This window comes from Anopheles cruzii, chromosome 3, assembly GCF_943734635.1.
Source record: "Anopheles cruzii chromosome 3, idAnoCruzAS_RS32_06, whole genome shotgun sequence".
Lineage (NCBI taxonomy): Eukaryota > Metazoa > Arthropoda > Insecta > Diptera > Culicidae > Anopheles > Anopheles cruzii.
The window spans coordinates 65307691-65323513 of NC_069145.1; the positions used below are offsets into that span (position 1 = coordinate 65307691).

General features: G+C 49.6%; 1 protein-coding gene across 1 annotated transcript in view; it reads left to right on the top strand.

Annotated features, from left to right (window-relative positions):
- LOC128272402 (protein outspread) overlaps nucleotides 1–15823 on the top strand; it is a 144467-nt gene that overhangs the window by 103988 nt on the left and 24656 nt on the right. The window contains exon 6 of the mRNA XM_053010202.1: nucleotides 9551–9697. Within this exon, the coding sequence (XP_052866162.1) occupies nucleotides 9551–9697 (147 nt within the window). The remainder of the gene's footprint in view (nucleotides 1–9550; nucleotides 9698–15823) is intronic.

Genomic DNA, 15823 nt, shown 5'->3' on the forward strand with positions numbered 1-15823 from the left:
GGTTCGCGGTCTGCTGAAATGTCGCCGTGCTGGATTCTGTTGATGCTGGAATCGTAGCTCCCCAAAAAGGGCGACCCAGCAGCAGCAGAAGCGAGGGAGAAGGGATCAAATTTTATGCATTCTTGGGAGACCTGCGCTCCTCGCAACGGACGCCTCCCTTCTTCTGGCGGCCCCGCAACAAGCACATTAGGTAATTCGAACATGAGCTGCTGCTGCCGCTTGAGCTGCTGCTGCTGCTGCTCCGGTGGTTGTTGGGGACAATTTATGAGCTGCACCCGTCAAATGCACGGCACGCGGGAGGTCAGAGATTAGTGCAATATTTGTGCATTCGCTGTCGTCGATGGGGCGCGCGCGCGCGCAGGGTTAGCTGGCAGCCCGAAGTCCCGAAGCGATTGCGGCACCACTACTCGGTTGCGGGCGCGTTAAAAGGCGTGACTTGCGCGAAAGTCACGTCGAGAGACGGTGGCCTAGAGAAAATACGCCGGCAAGTAGACCGCGCGACTGTCGGCCTTCTACGAATGGGATTTCCTTTTTTTACTGTTACGGAAAAAGGGACTGACTGCTGTTGACTTATAGGATGTCCCTTAAATCTGTCCACTGAATTAGTTCAATAAACGAACGGTATCTTTGCTCAATAAAGCATGGTCCTTCCTTTGACTTTAAAGATATCATACTAATGAGGCTAAAAAATGTCAGGAGTTCGCTCTCAACTCAAAAATTCTTTCTTTATTCTTCTAAATCTATGTCTTTACCTTTAAACTAATCCCTACTCTTTACCGTACGGTGGTCCTGAACGTTTTAGGAACGATAGTCTTCAACACATTCTTCCTTTCGGCTCCTATCTCAACTGTAAAAGGTGTCAACGGATCGGCCTCTTGAGTTCAGCGAATAGCCAGAAGTCACACGGTGTTAAGTCAGGCGATTGCGGTGGTTGCAGAATAATCAAGGTCGAGTTTGTGGTGAAAATGTGATGCAGAAACAGTACGAGGAAGTTGAAACAAGAATTGTCTCTCCACAAATCCGGTCTTTTTAACGCATAGCATTAGGCAAAACACGCGTAACACTCAACTTAATTTTTTGTTAACAGTTTGAATGGCTAGGAATTCATATTGCTCCTCACCACGTTAATCGAGAACAATTTGTACCCATTATTTTATGACCAGAGTAGTATTTTCAGTGATTTTGATCGACGGTCTGTCAGTTGGCCATGAAAAGCCATGAAGCTATCGATTCGCAGAACACAAACAGACCACAAATACTCGTCTGTTTAGTGCTCACGTACTCAACTAAACACCAAATTACAACAACTCAGCTCCGAGTTTACAATAAAAACCCTATCAAGAAGGAATCCTTTTGAGCTCATCCCGCGCAACATTTTTGACGGCAGTTGCGTTGAACATTGTTGCCGATCGGAATGCTGCCACGCTAACGAATTGGCTCCACCAGTCCACTTCTTCTGCTCGCTGCCTTTCACATCCTTTGGTTTTTTCGGCTGCCGGAAAAGTATTTAAACTATTCGCATATTTTTCCCTCGAACCACGCATCCCTTTTTCGTAACTCCGGGGCGGGCGCTCACTCCGGCTCCACTCTGGTCACACCCGAAAGTGAGCGCGGCGCATGAATAATGCAACTGCAGCGCACGGGAACGACCATCTGTCAGCTGGGGCTGATTGCGAATGCATGCCGGCGCAATCGTGGAACCGCTGACCAAATACCTGACCGCTCATCATCAGGCTCAGCAGCATAAGCGGGCTGATATCTCAATATTTCTGCCGCCTCATCTTCTGCGCAGCGAATTTCTACCATTCACTGCATAATGCAGCATGCAGACGACATAAATCATCGCGCCAATCGCACCCGGCCCCGGGCCGCATCTCTTGGGAGGAGTCGGCCTTTAAAACCTTACGAATCGATAAAAACCCGTTTAGAACATCGTTAGGGAACATCCCGTGAGTCTCGAGCGAGCCCGAAAGCAGACCGAAACCCAAAAGCCCTTCGTGGAGTTCGCGACGCTGTCTGCGTCTTGTTGCCCTCGGAACCCCTCGGGTTGCCTTTTTTGCGGACACACTTTTCGGCCAATCGATCTGCCGATAAATTCCCTCCGGCGATCGATCGGTGGTCCCGGCTGCATCGCCGCACGCCAATTCACTTTCAGTACCCTCGTCGTCGTTGCGCGAAGATGTTTCGCACGGCAAGGTGATTGGGTTTGGTGTGTTCTCTCTCTCTCTCTGATTGTGGCCTTCGAGGGTCTCCGGTGGGGGCCATAAATCATCTTCCCTTTCGAAGTTATTTTCGGCCCCAAAAGGAAATTGGGTGCCTATCTGATTGCGCTGTCCTCCGCGCGACAACCCGGCGGCTGTGGCTTCGCAGAATGCGGACACCTGAAATTGACCGGTGCCGTCGGAATTTGAGGTCACAGGCGACGAAAGAATGTGCTCCAAGAAGGAGCCTTCTTCGACATTGATTTTCGGCGGAGGGACCAGAAAATGACGCCCGTTGTTTCGTTGTTACGAAACAGAACCAAGGGGCAAAAACGCGTGGATTTCTGAGGTCTGCGAAAATCCACCCGAGACAGGTGTTGGTAGCAAAAGTACAGCAGCAAGCCCGATAGCCCACACCTTCAACGCACGGCCTTTCGACACTTATGCCGTTGACGGCCAGCATTGCTCGGGGCCGAGCCGAACACTTGTTCGAATGTCGCCGAAGGTGGTGAGACCCGCATTTTAGTCCGTAGTTGGGATCCGGTATCAGCTTGCAATTAAAAATCCTTGGCCTGGCACAATTATAAGCGGCACAGCGGCGGGCCCCGTTTCGTTTCCCTTTTCTGGCGCCCGACCGAACGTGCTGCACGGCCCGCGGAAACTTTTGTTTTCGATGGAATTCGACGCGTAGCTCACACCCGGTTGGCCGAAGGATGACCGGTTGTAGTGGCCTGGCCAGGCCACCATTGAGTGATCGGTCCGACTCGCCCCAAAACGCGAAACCTTTCCCTTTCCGAAAGCGAACGAAAAACAGCTTCTGGTCGGCGTGTTGGGCGCCCCACGAGGACACTCCGACGGCGGCTCCCGGAATGGCACGGCACCATCCTTTTATGGCAATCGATCGGGGGGCCACCACCGGTCCGAACCGAAGGAAAACGGGTCCGGATTTCAAACGATTTATGCGGCGTCGACGATTAGCGGTTCAGAGTCAGAGAAGTCAACTGAGACAAGTGTGGCTATTGGGCCTTAATTCTGTGGTTGGTAGCATTCTCCGTCTTCACGCACGTATCGATAACCGGTGTCAGTGTTTCTGCAATTTGAATACGAAAAAACAGCAAAGTGATGTACCCGTAATGTAATTGATTGATTCGTGAAGGGTATTTTGTTTTGGTTCCATTGAACTTTGAATTTGGTATATGTTGTTTATTAATATTTTTATGGTAAACCGAGTACCATTACAAAGTTTCAGTGGATTGATATTATAACTCCAATCTTCTATAATACTTCAAGATGTGTTAAGGCAGTCCTGGTGAATCAAGCGAGGTGTGAAACTCTGTTGGATATTTGACTTCTTCGTCTTGATTTACCACAGTATCGATTGCCATGATAGTCATATCTTCAATGCTGCAGTTGATATCATTTACGCTGTTATTTGTTGCTGCTAATATAGCGAATTCACTCAACCACTGTTGTAATTTAATGCTATGTTTGTGAAATTTTTGTCAATCAGTTGGTTTATGGTACTCATTAAATTCAGACAGTTTGTTGACACATCGAACCATTCCCAATAGGTAGCAATTAGCGAGATAGCTCGGGGGCTGATAAATCATTTTTGCCTGACTGCTAGTTTATAGCCATAACTTAAAATTAATAGCATAACTAGTCACAATTCACGAAACGAAAAAAGTAAGCAGATCAAACAGTCACAATGATGTCAAGAAAGTAATAACATTGCGACACTGATTAAGGGACATATTGAAGACAAGAAATAACGAGAAATTGTTAGACGTACGACAAAGAGCTAGAGTATCGGGTCGTTATCTCCGGTGAGGAGTTTTGAGTTCCTCGTCAGGTCGTCGGCTCAAACATCGTGCAGGAACCTTTCTGTACTGTATCTTTATCAACTTCTACGTAAAAGCGCATCCAAGTAGGTGGCCATACCGAACCTGAAATGCAGCAACCTTAGCAAACACTGACAGCATGGCTCACAGCTTGCAAATTACGTTATGGCAATCAAATTTCAATTATTAGTTAGAAGAATTAGTGCCAAAATTCCGAAATTAATTTTCCAAACCCACTCCAAGTAGCGCCGGCCCGTACAAAGTAGTGCCGAGCGCTGTTGGCTCCACCGAGAAACACTTTCATTCGCTCAAGAAGCCGATGCGCAAAAGGTCATCTGCATCGCTGCTGCTGCTGCAGAATCTTGCGGTGGCATCAAGACGACACCAGGCAGCCGGCACGGTGCTGCGAATTCTTGGTCGTGTTCCAAAACCGATGCTCTCCGCCGGGCTGGTGACATTTTCCGGCGGCCGGCGAACCCCGGTGCCAACTGCCAGCCAAGCATTCGTGCAGGACGAAGAAGAAGAGTCGTCACCGCAAGCGATCGGAGATGTTCCAGAAAACATGTGCACCCGAGACGGAACCCCCTTGGGGGATTGCTTGGAAAATTGCCAACACGAAGCGGGGTAGACCTTCCGCAGCGGTCCCGCGGCGCGACCTCCTCACACGCTCGTGTGTGTATGTGTCGGCTGAAGAAAGTGCATGACATCTTTGACACCGCCGCTGCAGCGGTGCACCGCACGAGCACGAGACAAAGATGATAAATTAGCTTTTAATGAAGGCTGCAGCAGCAGTGCTCCCTCTCTCCCTCTCACTCTCGCTCACGTGTTTGTGTGGAACTCCGCGGAACCTGTTCGCCATTTTGTGCGGTGAAAAATGATGCCGCAGCGGGCGAAAAGGGCACCGAAAGCCGAGAAGGATTTTCGCCAAAAACCTCTGCGGCACGCTGCTGCTGGCTGGCCCCACAAGTATGTATCCATGTTCCCCATGAGTGGCCTCCACCGCACCGCCGTGGCCCCGCACTGGACGACCTCTACCACGACGCGCAATACCTACATCGGTCAGCGACCTCCTCCATCTCGCTCTCTCTCGCTCTCGGTCCACGAATTATGAAAGTGAAAACTTGTCGCGCCCGGTCCCCCGGGGGACCCCGCTGGCCGCGCTGGCGACGCACTGTCTTCCGACGAAGCGGAAGAGACTGCACTGCCGAGTGTGCCGTGTTGTCCCCCCGCCGTGCCCCACGGGTGGGAGCGCCCGAGATGGCCCGGGGTTCGCCGATTTTATTTATTCGCCGTCGAAGCCAATTTGGTTGCGCCGTGATTCTGATTAGTGCGCGGCGAGGCGAGAGATTGCGGAGATAAATCGATAACGTCTCGCGGGGGGGTTCGGACGGACAGACCCGGCGAGCCACAATGTCTGCCAGGCCGAATGTTCTGGGCCGACCGAGGGACCGCGGGGTTTGCGTGTCCGATGTTTTATGCGTCTCTCCGCGCGGGCCGACCCGCGGCCCCGGGGGTTAGGATTGCTGCGTTAGGACATTTATTTACGAGCTGCAAACAAATTTCGGTGCAATTCTTCTTCTGCTTCTCTCCAGTGCATTCTCGACGCTAAAAGGCGGACGGGTGAACTTCGATTTACAGAAGCAAAACTTTGGAGTTAATGGGAATTCGGGGTTTTAATCATTTATTTTTAATTTAAATTAATACACAGTGCGAAAACTAAGTGCGCAAACGGGAGCTAAAATGAAACCCTTTTTTGTCTGTTGTTAAAACCCAATGTGCTTGCAGTTTAATATATTTTTTTATTGAACAACCCAATCGTGAACAAAATGCTGTCTGGAGCACATTTTTGGTATCACCTCTTCGATACGCGGTAAAAACGGCTTTGAATGCTTCCAATGTACCCAACAATGTATTCCTCCAGCTTCGTTTTCAGTGTTTGAAACAGTGTAACACGACTGCGGCGTATGTTTTAACATATTGACGTGTTTCGTGCCATAGTGGGTAAATAGGGTGCACTATCTGGCAGCCAGTCGCCTAAATTCCAATATTTCTTATCGGCTATGACCTATGTTTTGTTGAAATCCTCACGTAGTATTTTAATAACTATTTGTCCACTTATGTTCAATGGCTCTTCGATAGTTACCAGTGCTATTAAATTGTATTACAAAATGAACGATGAACGAAATTTAATAATAAGTTGTCATACGGAACTAAATTTTACGAATTTTCCGCACATAAGTAAGAGCTTTAAATAACTATTTCGTTTGTTTAACAATAGCTTCAGTGCCCGGGAACTCTGTTGCCGCACTGTGCGAGTTACCAACGAGCCCTGGATCAGTATTTAGGTAAACTTGCTTGCACTGCCGGATTGCACCACAATCGGCCGGATGCTAAATGAAAGCCCCGGCCCGACAGGACCCAATCGATCCATCGGTTCGGGGCTAGTAAACGATGGCCCTTTTGACCTCCGGAGAGCAAACTCAAATTAATTTATCCCCCTTTTGTGGGTTCCGGGCGGGCGTGTCGTCCGTACGGTTGGGTGAATTATAATCGCAACGTCCTGCGCAACACCAGCGTGTTGCTGTATCAGATGCACCACCAATTACCGACCGCCGCCGGGAAAATTGATTCCTGCGAGTGCGAGCACGAGCGCACTCGAATTCACCTGAGCCGACCTCGGCGCAAAATTCTTTATTAATTGCAGCCAATTTTTTGCGCTGTCGCACAGAATGCACCGCAGTGCACATACGAGGGTTGGTCAAAAAGTTCTAAGACATTTCAATTTCCGCGGGCTACGTATTAGGTTCGATTCTCGATTTTTTGTAGCGTTAGGTTGCTCAGTGACTTATGGTGAAAAGCTTGGTCGTTTTGAGTAATCACTCAATTTTTGACAAGTGTTTTGGCTGGACAAGATTTGGCTCATCTGCGATGCCGTCTCTATCTCCTAAATCGTATCGTAGCGTCGTCCTTTCATGGCTCCCTTTAGTTTACGGAATAAGAAAAAGTCGCAGGAGGCCAGATCCAGAGAATACCGTAGCATTGACATCATTGGTGTGATGTTTTGGGCAAAAATTCGCGCAGAAACCACGATGTGTTTATGACGGATTGGTTCAGGCAAATTTTGAACCACCGATAAGCGCTGCTTTTTAGCTTCACCATAAGCTACAGTCAACATTTCGGATGCGTCCGCGCTTTTATCTTCGTTTTTCACACAAAATTTGATAAAGATTATTTGCCATTCATTTATAGGAAAAGAATACCATCGCCGATGAGCCAAATCTTGCCCAAGCAAAACAGCTGTCAAAAATTGACTGATTATTCAAAATGGCCGAAATTTTCACCATAAGTCACTGACATGTTAGCCACGTTAACAACCTAACGCCCGCGGAAATTGAAATGTCTTAGAACTTTTCGAACAGCCCTCGTATACTAGTGTTGTTCGCCCGGTTTCGCAACATTGTTGCCGGGTTTTATCAATGGGGACGCACTTCGATAGGCGCGCGCGCTGTATATTATGTTTGCCGTGTCGCGGGAGAGCGAGTTTTGATAAGTTTCGCGTGTAATTATAATTTACAAAGTCACAGCAGCGCGCGGGCGACCGCCGGTCACCTACTGTGCGCGTGTCTCTCTCCCTCTCTGTGTGTTGTTGTTTGCGCTGGCTGATTGGGATTGAATGGCACAAAATTAAAACAAGCACGAGGTGTGTGATGCGCCCGAGTGTCGTGCCGTGGCGCGCAGCATCACAACACAACCCCATCGCCCGATGGTTGCTCCGCCGGGGGTTTGTGAGATCAGCAGGGAGGTAAATAAATCCGCGACTGCGACGAGCATATCCTCCCTACTACACGGTATGATACCAGGCACAGTGCCCATGGTCGGCCCGACTCCCATTGCGGCCCATCATCGGCGAGTGCGATTAATTTCCTTTCATTCGTCCGTGTATGAGCCAAAGAGAGAGAGAGACAGTGTGTGTGTGTCCGCTATTACATGTTTGGTCGGCTGGCTACAATGTTGCAGCATCGTTATTGTGCCATCGGTTGGGCGAAGTGCAACAAACTGAGCTCTCGTGGACCGCGCACGCCACGCCAGTGCTACAGAGATGCAGATGATCGGAGCTAGAGGCCGCATTCGATTGCAACGCTCATTTATCAATTGTATGATAATTGCACCGAACAAAGCCCCGGCCCTGGTAGGGTGAGTAGGCCCCGGGCGGGGGGACGTTCTGGGATGGCGAAACGGTCCGCGGCCCCCCCGTATCCCTACATGCTGTGGTGTGTCGTGTCTATTCGGCTGCACCTTCGGTTTGGAACATAATTTCTCCACGAATCCTTCTGTCCGAGGAATATGTTCTTCGCGGGTCCTGAGGGACTCCACTCTACGCGACAACTGCTGCGAATCACAGCTTGAAATGTGTCATAACGGGCGTCGAGATTACACGGTGCGCCGCTTGATTTACGCCGCACATCTTTGACACCTTTTACGAGTTTGCGAATGACGGTGGACCTAACGGTGGTCCCCACGGCCGGGTATTATTATGCGTAATCGGAGCGGGGCGGTTTAGACAATAAACGCTTCTTGATGTGATCCCTAGCAATTACGATCAAGCAGTCCAATTGCAGCTCGCGAAGGGCGCACACCTGGAGGTGCTAAGGTGTTGAAAGGTGCTTTCCTTTACGAAATGAAATACGACAATTCCAATCAGAGCACTGAGAGGTAGATGGCGTAGAATTATGCGTCGAGGGTCGAACCGTTGCTTATCGGCCCATCGGGCGCGTTGGGCTCTGGGGGTCCCAACGCCCGGGCGTTAATTATGCAGCAGCACTAGAGCCAGCAATGAAACGCCGCGATGGCGGCGATGATGGGCCTCTCTAGTGGACCAAAGTGATCTGGTCCAGCCGGCCGCCAGGTGCTGCCCCCAGTGCTGGTGCTGGTGGGTCCAACAAAGTTGATAACGATCCTATCAACGATCAGCGAGAATGCAAACTGCCACCATTAGCGGGCGGGGGGAGCTCCATAAAAATCTCGATTCCTCCACAGGTCGGGCGGTCCCATTACGGGGGCCAAATGGGTGGAAGCTTTTAGCTTTCAGGAGACACCGTCAACCCGGCCGGCCGGCCGGTCGTCGTATTGAAGAACTCCGCGTCGCATTGTTACATTGTAAAACTAGGCGACGAACTGTGTCTGTCGCACCCGCCGTGTGTCTCTGTCCGTAGCTATATGTTAAATTTTTGTTTCTTTCTCTTTCTTTCTCTTTCTCTCCCACTCTGTCTACTCTCCTGCACCACCACCACCACCTCACGCGGTTCCTTGTTTCCCTATTGCTTGGTTTTTTGCACCCAACAACACCCTATTTTGTTCCTGGACCCACCGAAAAACCCACCTTTCCCTATGTGTGTGTGTTTTTTGCACGAATCCCCACGCTTGGTTGCTGCATGTTGTCCCTCTCTGGTGGATTGTGCATGACGAAATCATCGCTACCCTCGAAACCACCGAACTGGGCACCGTGAGCAGTGTATAGCGAGTCGCAGGCGCAGATTTCGGGCAAAGGCGCTCCGACGACGCGGGACAAGCTGGTGGCCCAGCTCGACGGTGGGAAGGCGCAGGCGCGACTCCGTGCCCGCCATCATCGATCATCGCTCGACGTCAGTGATTCAGGTGAGTTGAGGCGGGGACACCCTTTTCGGCCACTAACAACAAACGGTAGCTCTCTCTGTCCAAGTGTCCTATGCTTACGTTTTATGCAACTCTCGTGTGTTGTTGATGTTCTCTGCATGCTGGCTTCCTATTGTTTAGCTTCCTTAGTTTTAGTTGGTAGAATGTATTTCAACCGGATTACACTGTTCCCCAAATGCACCTCACTAGCACGCACATCACCCTCACTCTCGCATGATCCCGGTCCGGGTTCGAGCCTTCCTTATGTCGACAGTCGACGAATGCCAGATAAAACCGAGTTAAATTTGTCATGATGTTTCAACCTCGTCGGTGTGTGTCTTGCCGTCGCAAATAAGGCAGCGAAGCGATTATGCAAGCTTCGTGTAAACTTCGTGAAATTGCAGCCACGCGAAACGCGCGTAGAACTCCGGTGAGGGTCGAAGCATCAACAATGCGTGGATCGCCGTAAACGGCGGTGACCCTGACATTGACATTGACTAACGACAATAGTGGCGAAGGTGTTTTGATGTCCAATTACTTCTTTTCTAAATGTTTAGTGAAAAACTACCAAATTTAAAAGTATGAAACCGGATTCTTTCAAAGAGATGTTGTTGGTTTATTCGGAACAATGGGTTTATTCGGAACAATGTAGCTTTTTATTGAAGCAAACTGCCGCGCACATTAACTGCCTGATCGAGAATGTTTATTGGATTGAAAAGAAAAACTATTAATCCAACTCACTGTACATTCGTGGATTCCACGTCGAAAGAATTCTTCGTCTTTTAAAACAAACCAATTAGTCATCCAATTTCGACTTCCTCGTAGGAATCGTAGTGCTGCTCAGCCAATGCGTGTACCATCGATGAAAATGAATGATGTTCGGAAACTCCCAGCTTAGTGCTTTGATTGTATCTTGAACCTCTTTTGCTTTGTGTCCAGGCACATTGTCAAGGAGCAAAATGACCTTACCGTGTCTTCTGGCCCATTCTGACTGTTTTTCGATCAATGCCTGGTGCAAATTGATCATTTGTTCTCACTGGCGAACTGTGTTAACGGTTTCACCAGCTTTTAGCAGCTTGTGATACACCACACCTTTCTGATCTCATCAGAAAGTCATTTTTTTTGAGTCCTCTTACGCTCTTTGTTTGTGAAGTTAAAATCGCAATTTTTAGATTTTTTGAACTGCTTAAAGCATTGCGATCTTCCAAAAACAAGCCACGACAAGCATTTGATGTGATTCTGTAGCAATTTTCTTCAGCAGGTAGCAGAAAACCAATGATGTCCGCAATTTGTACTTTTCAGGCACAAAAGTGGGCATGTTCAAACGCCCTCAAACCTAAGTTAAGCCTAGCTAAAACCTTCTTCGTTTTAAGTGTTTTAAGTGTAAGTGTGTTTAAGGAAGTCCTTTTCCAAGTGTCAAAACAAGGTAATGTTGCCAAAAAAGCGAACCAAATTGACAGCTGGGGCCATCTGTTTTCACAATCCGGTTTCATACTTTTAGATCGGGTAGTGTCAGCACCAACCACTTGAAGCCGCGGCCATTGCAGAGCCTCCATAGTGCCGTTGAACACTCACGCCGTTGCCGTGCGATTGTCGATCGCACAATTAGCTTGCGTTGGTCAGTAGTTTGCTATCATTTTATCTGCGTTGCGTGCAGGTGTGGCCGGGCTCATACTTTCAATTAGGCGCGCGCCGTGTCGCACAAGCGCTAACCGCGGGCGTGTCCCACAGGCGTCCTGTCCGAGAGGCACCGGGGCAGTGCGCGTGTATGTTTTAATTTGAGCAACGCGCCGATGCTAGAAATCGATTAAAGTGTGCGATCTCCTCGCATTCTGCGGTGTTGTCCTGCGACTGTCCGGACGGGCGGCCCCGGGAGCTCGAACGCTCCTGCGGGAGTCCATCTCAAGGCTATCCGATGTCTGGGCGGCAGCGAATGGACGAAGATGAATGATTTCGCCGCGTTCTCTCGCTCCGGCTCGGGCTGCTGCATTCCTGGAACACAAGCCGAAGAATACGGCGCTCCGGGGGACATACGGACGACGGACTAATAAAATCTTATGGCGCGCATCGATGGTTGCACCGAGATCGCACCGTGTTCGCGGCGGCCGCAGCAGGAAGATGCTGTCGCGCCCGAGGACGGACACCACGTCGCCAGGATCGACTCGTTTCTTACTATGATCGCGCGAATAGTTTTAAACCTCGATCACGGTGCGCTTATCGGTGACGGCTACACGGCTCCTACGGGCTGTCCTACGGGTTTAAGGGTTGATAGGCTGCTGTTGATCCTTGCCTTCGATCCGGAACAGTTCGAATCTTTTCGGACCCCACCGGCCACTAATTACGTATGAAATTCAATTAAAGTTAATGAATTTTATAAATAATACACTACTCTACTGGCGTCACTGGTCGCCATTTTGATGATGGTCATGCTAGCCCTCCGGGGGCGCCACCATATCCTATCGGCAGGCAGCGCGCTTGTGTAACGGGAGAAATTTAGCCCTCGGGGTATGTCGCCGATCTTGCATGATTTTTGCCACGAGTCACTGTTACGGCGATCGAAACAAAACTTTCTCGCCGTCGTGATGATGATGAAGACCACATTAAATGTGTGCCGGGTCCGGAACGGGCTAATCATTTTCGATTATCGTTGATGAGCATCATCGGCCCCGGTCGGCCCCGTGCGTGTTTGTTGTGGACCCGCAACGCGGTTGATTGATCACGCGGTGACAGCGTCCCAACCGGGCCGGGCCGGGCCGTGTCGGGCGGTTGATTAGAAATGCGTGTGGAGTGTGCGTAGAGCGGACCGCACCGCGCGACCGTGCACCGTGTCGCTTCGGCCTTTGCCAGGATGGAGGAACCCTAACAAGGATCCGCGACGATAATGACGATAATTTTTACGATTATTTTTATGGGTTCATTCTGCGTTGTTTGTTTTCTCGCGAGCGCTAAAGGACCGACCGGCCTCACTCCGGCCACCATCTGGGGGACCGGAAATGTCGCCATTAACCGCCGTCGCCGTCGGTCGGTTGGAAGAAGAGTATTTATCTTATGGACCCGTCGCAGCCACTTTCTAGCCTGCAACTTTGTATGTAGCAACGCGGCCGCGCTAGAGATGTTTGGTTGAAAAATTTTAATCACAATCACAGCAAAGTGCTTGGCAATATCTTTCAAGACGGTCCGCCAATTTCTTGCAACCAAACACCGATCGCAAACGGCCAGGGGAACAACGTTTCGATCTCGGCCGGTGCCCACGTTCGCTCGCGATCACGATGCGGTGCCTGGGAATGAAGACATAAAATCATATTCATTTCACACACGGACACACCGTGTGCGTTTCCGAGGATTCTCGGCTAAGTAGTTCTCGAAGTGCGCGACGTCGTTCCGCTGCAATCAGCATCATTATCCCACGATCGCGGACAACCGGCGGCATGTGCTGGCGGAGAGCGCCCATACGCCCATACGCTACGGGGCTGATGATTGTATGTTAAATTAATAGATCAGCATCAAGGACGTATCGCACCCGGCCATCGACGAAATGTAATCTGCCTCTCCACGAGGACCGCGGCGTTCCGATCGAATAAAGCACCCGGCCCGTCCGACCGACCGATGCGATGACAGCAAAACTGCGGCCAATTTGATGGAGATGGCCGATGTGAAGATGACGATAAGACCCGACAGCAGCCAACCAGCCAAAGTGGATCCCTCTGCGCGCGCAGTGCAACCGCCTGTACACTGCCTACACCATTGACCTTTCCCCCTCGGGGGCATGTTGAGCGTGTTGCACGACTTTTCTTCGCGGCCACGGTGCACGGTGGGTTCTTGAGACTAGGGCCAAGGTTCTGGTGGTTCGCCGCTCGAAGGAGGTGTCGATATCGCGCCGAAGAACGCCACGATCGTTACACGATCTAGATCGGAATCAATAGCGAGGAGCTACTAGCACTGTTTAACTGATCAATCTTTTCACTTTTCCCTGATCGGCCAACGATTGGGTGATGGTTGACTCTTCAATCTCACTTTGTCGAGGTGGTTTTTTTTTCATTTTCCACTCATTTGTTCGTCTCTATTATGACTTTTTGCGTCCTAATAAAAACCTTTTATGGGATTTACTGTTCCATTCTAAGTATGTACAGTTTGCATCAGGATTTTTTTAAGTTTAAAATTTTAACAATAACATTTTAAGTTCTGCATTTTTATCAGCCAATACTGTTGTTGTAACATTGCGAATGGCGCTGCCGAAAATATCTATTCTTTGTTTACTATTTTTTAGGTTTTGGAATAAAATTGGGAGGTTTACGATTAAACGATTTGTCGAAAAGGCTAACACTTCTTAGTAGTAGATATTTCATTTCCAAACTGCTATGTGTTTCAGCCTCTGGGTTACCCGTCAGCTGTACCATAAAAAATCCTTTGGTAGCTAAACTTAACTTCAAAACCTATAACGTGATGGATTCCCAAAGTGTTTGAATTTTGTGTTAGCAAACGTCTAACAACATTTTATGACTGATGCTATTCATATTAATTTAAAACGAACAAATTTAATGGACATTTGAGTCCCTTTTCCCTACGTATCAACATCCTGGTCCCCTTTACCTGTCGTACCAGTTTCGTAAAACAGATGTGTTTGTTTGAAATATTGTGGAAATAAATATTTCAAAAATATCTTTATTAAATACTAAGAACCTTGCACTTAACCTGCTGATGTACTACTGTACTGTTTATTAATCTCACAACACCAGTCAACCGAACGGTGGTGGCCGTACGACTGCGCACTGTAGGCCATTTCTCATGTTCCGAGGCATTGACAAATGGATTCCTTTCCATTGCCTGACTGGTGGCCGCATTGTTTGTAATTGTTTATTTTGTATAAAAAAAGATAAAGTACGTAACACCATCGCTTAATTGAAATTTAGTTTCATTTTGTGGTGTACCGTTCACGTTTCGCACGCACCACTACTGTGGTCAATTCTATGGGGTTTAGCGCGGAACCTGATCGGTGGTGGCGGTGGTGGTGGTTGGTCAAGCAATTGGAAGCGATGCGATCCTTGTGACGCAAGCAACGCTCACCGAGCGGCCGTTCTTTTTCGTTGGAAAGGAGCAAGAAATCACACAAAAATACGAGAAAAAAGCGGATCGAGAAAATAATAAAGCAAATGACCCCACATTCATCATCGCACGATCGTGAATGCTCTGGAGCAATTTTTCATACGTTGCTCTGCACGCTTTTTTCGTCGGCGCTGCTTCAGCATAAGAGCAACTCGCACGCGCACTGGTGTAAGGTGTGTGTTGGGCTATTTTTCTTGCGTTCTTAAACGCCTCGTACCGCGCCGGCACTGGGGTGGGGTCTCCGCCACGGGGTCGTTGCGACGGTACCGGACCGAACGATGATAAACCGTGCCTGTAATGAGGACGATGATGAGAGCTTGTTTGCATACGATGTTTGCGGGTCGGAAGTGGCAGCCCTCGCTCGCATCCCGGCACCGCCGCCGTCGCCGCCGGCACGCATCGCCACGACCACAAGAATTTTGCCAACGGGCGAAATGGAAATTCATCATCGAACGTGCTCGGGTTCGTCGCTTGTTGCCGTCCGCAGCCTTGAAAATGTTAGATTGAAGTCTTTCGTTCGCTCACGTGTCGTGCCGGCCGGGGTTTGCTTGTTTCACACGCATGTGGCGCACGCACACACACACGGTCGCAACGTGAAATTTCGCACACTTAGAGAACGGATGGCCAGCGGTGCCGGGCGGTCGTCCCCACCGACCGACGTGGGGTCGTTGATCGATAAATAATTTCACTTTCATTTCTGCTCGCAACGCGGCGGCGCATATCTCTCCGGGGTCTCTGTAGAGCTGCGATTCCGTCGTGCCCCACGTGGCTTTAAGTTTCGGCCTCTTCGCGGTGCTCGAAAACGGCCAATAAACGATCGATTGATTGAATGCGGCAACCACCATGGCGCTGGGAGTGGGAAGTTTCCGATTTCCGAAACGCGGCAACACCGAAAGAAAGTCACCGTCACGTCGATTAATATGCGTACCGTGCGACGAGCCGCATGAATCCGAGCGACCGACCGATCCCGCGAACATCTGTGAACTTCCTTTTCTTCCTCATCGACACCCGAATTCGGCCGACGGC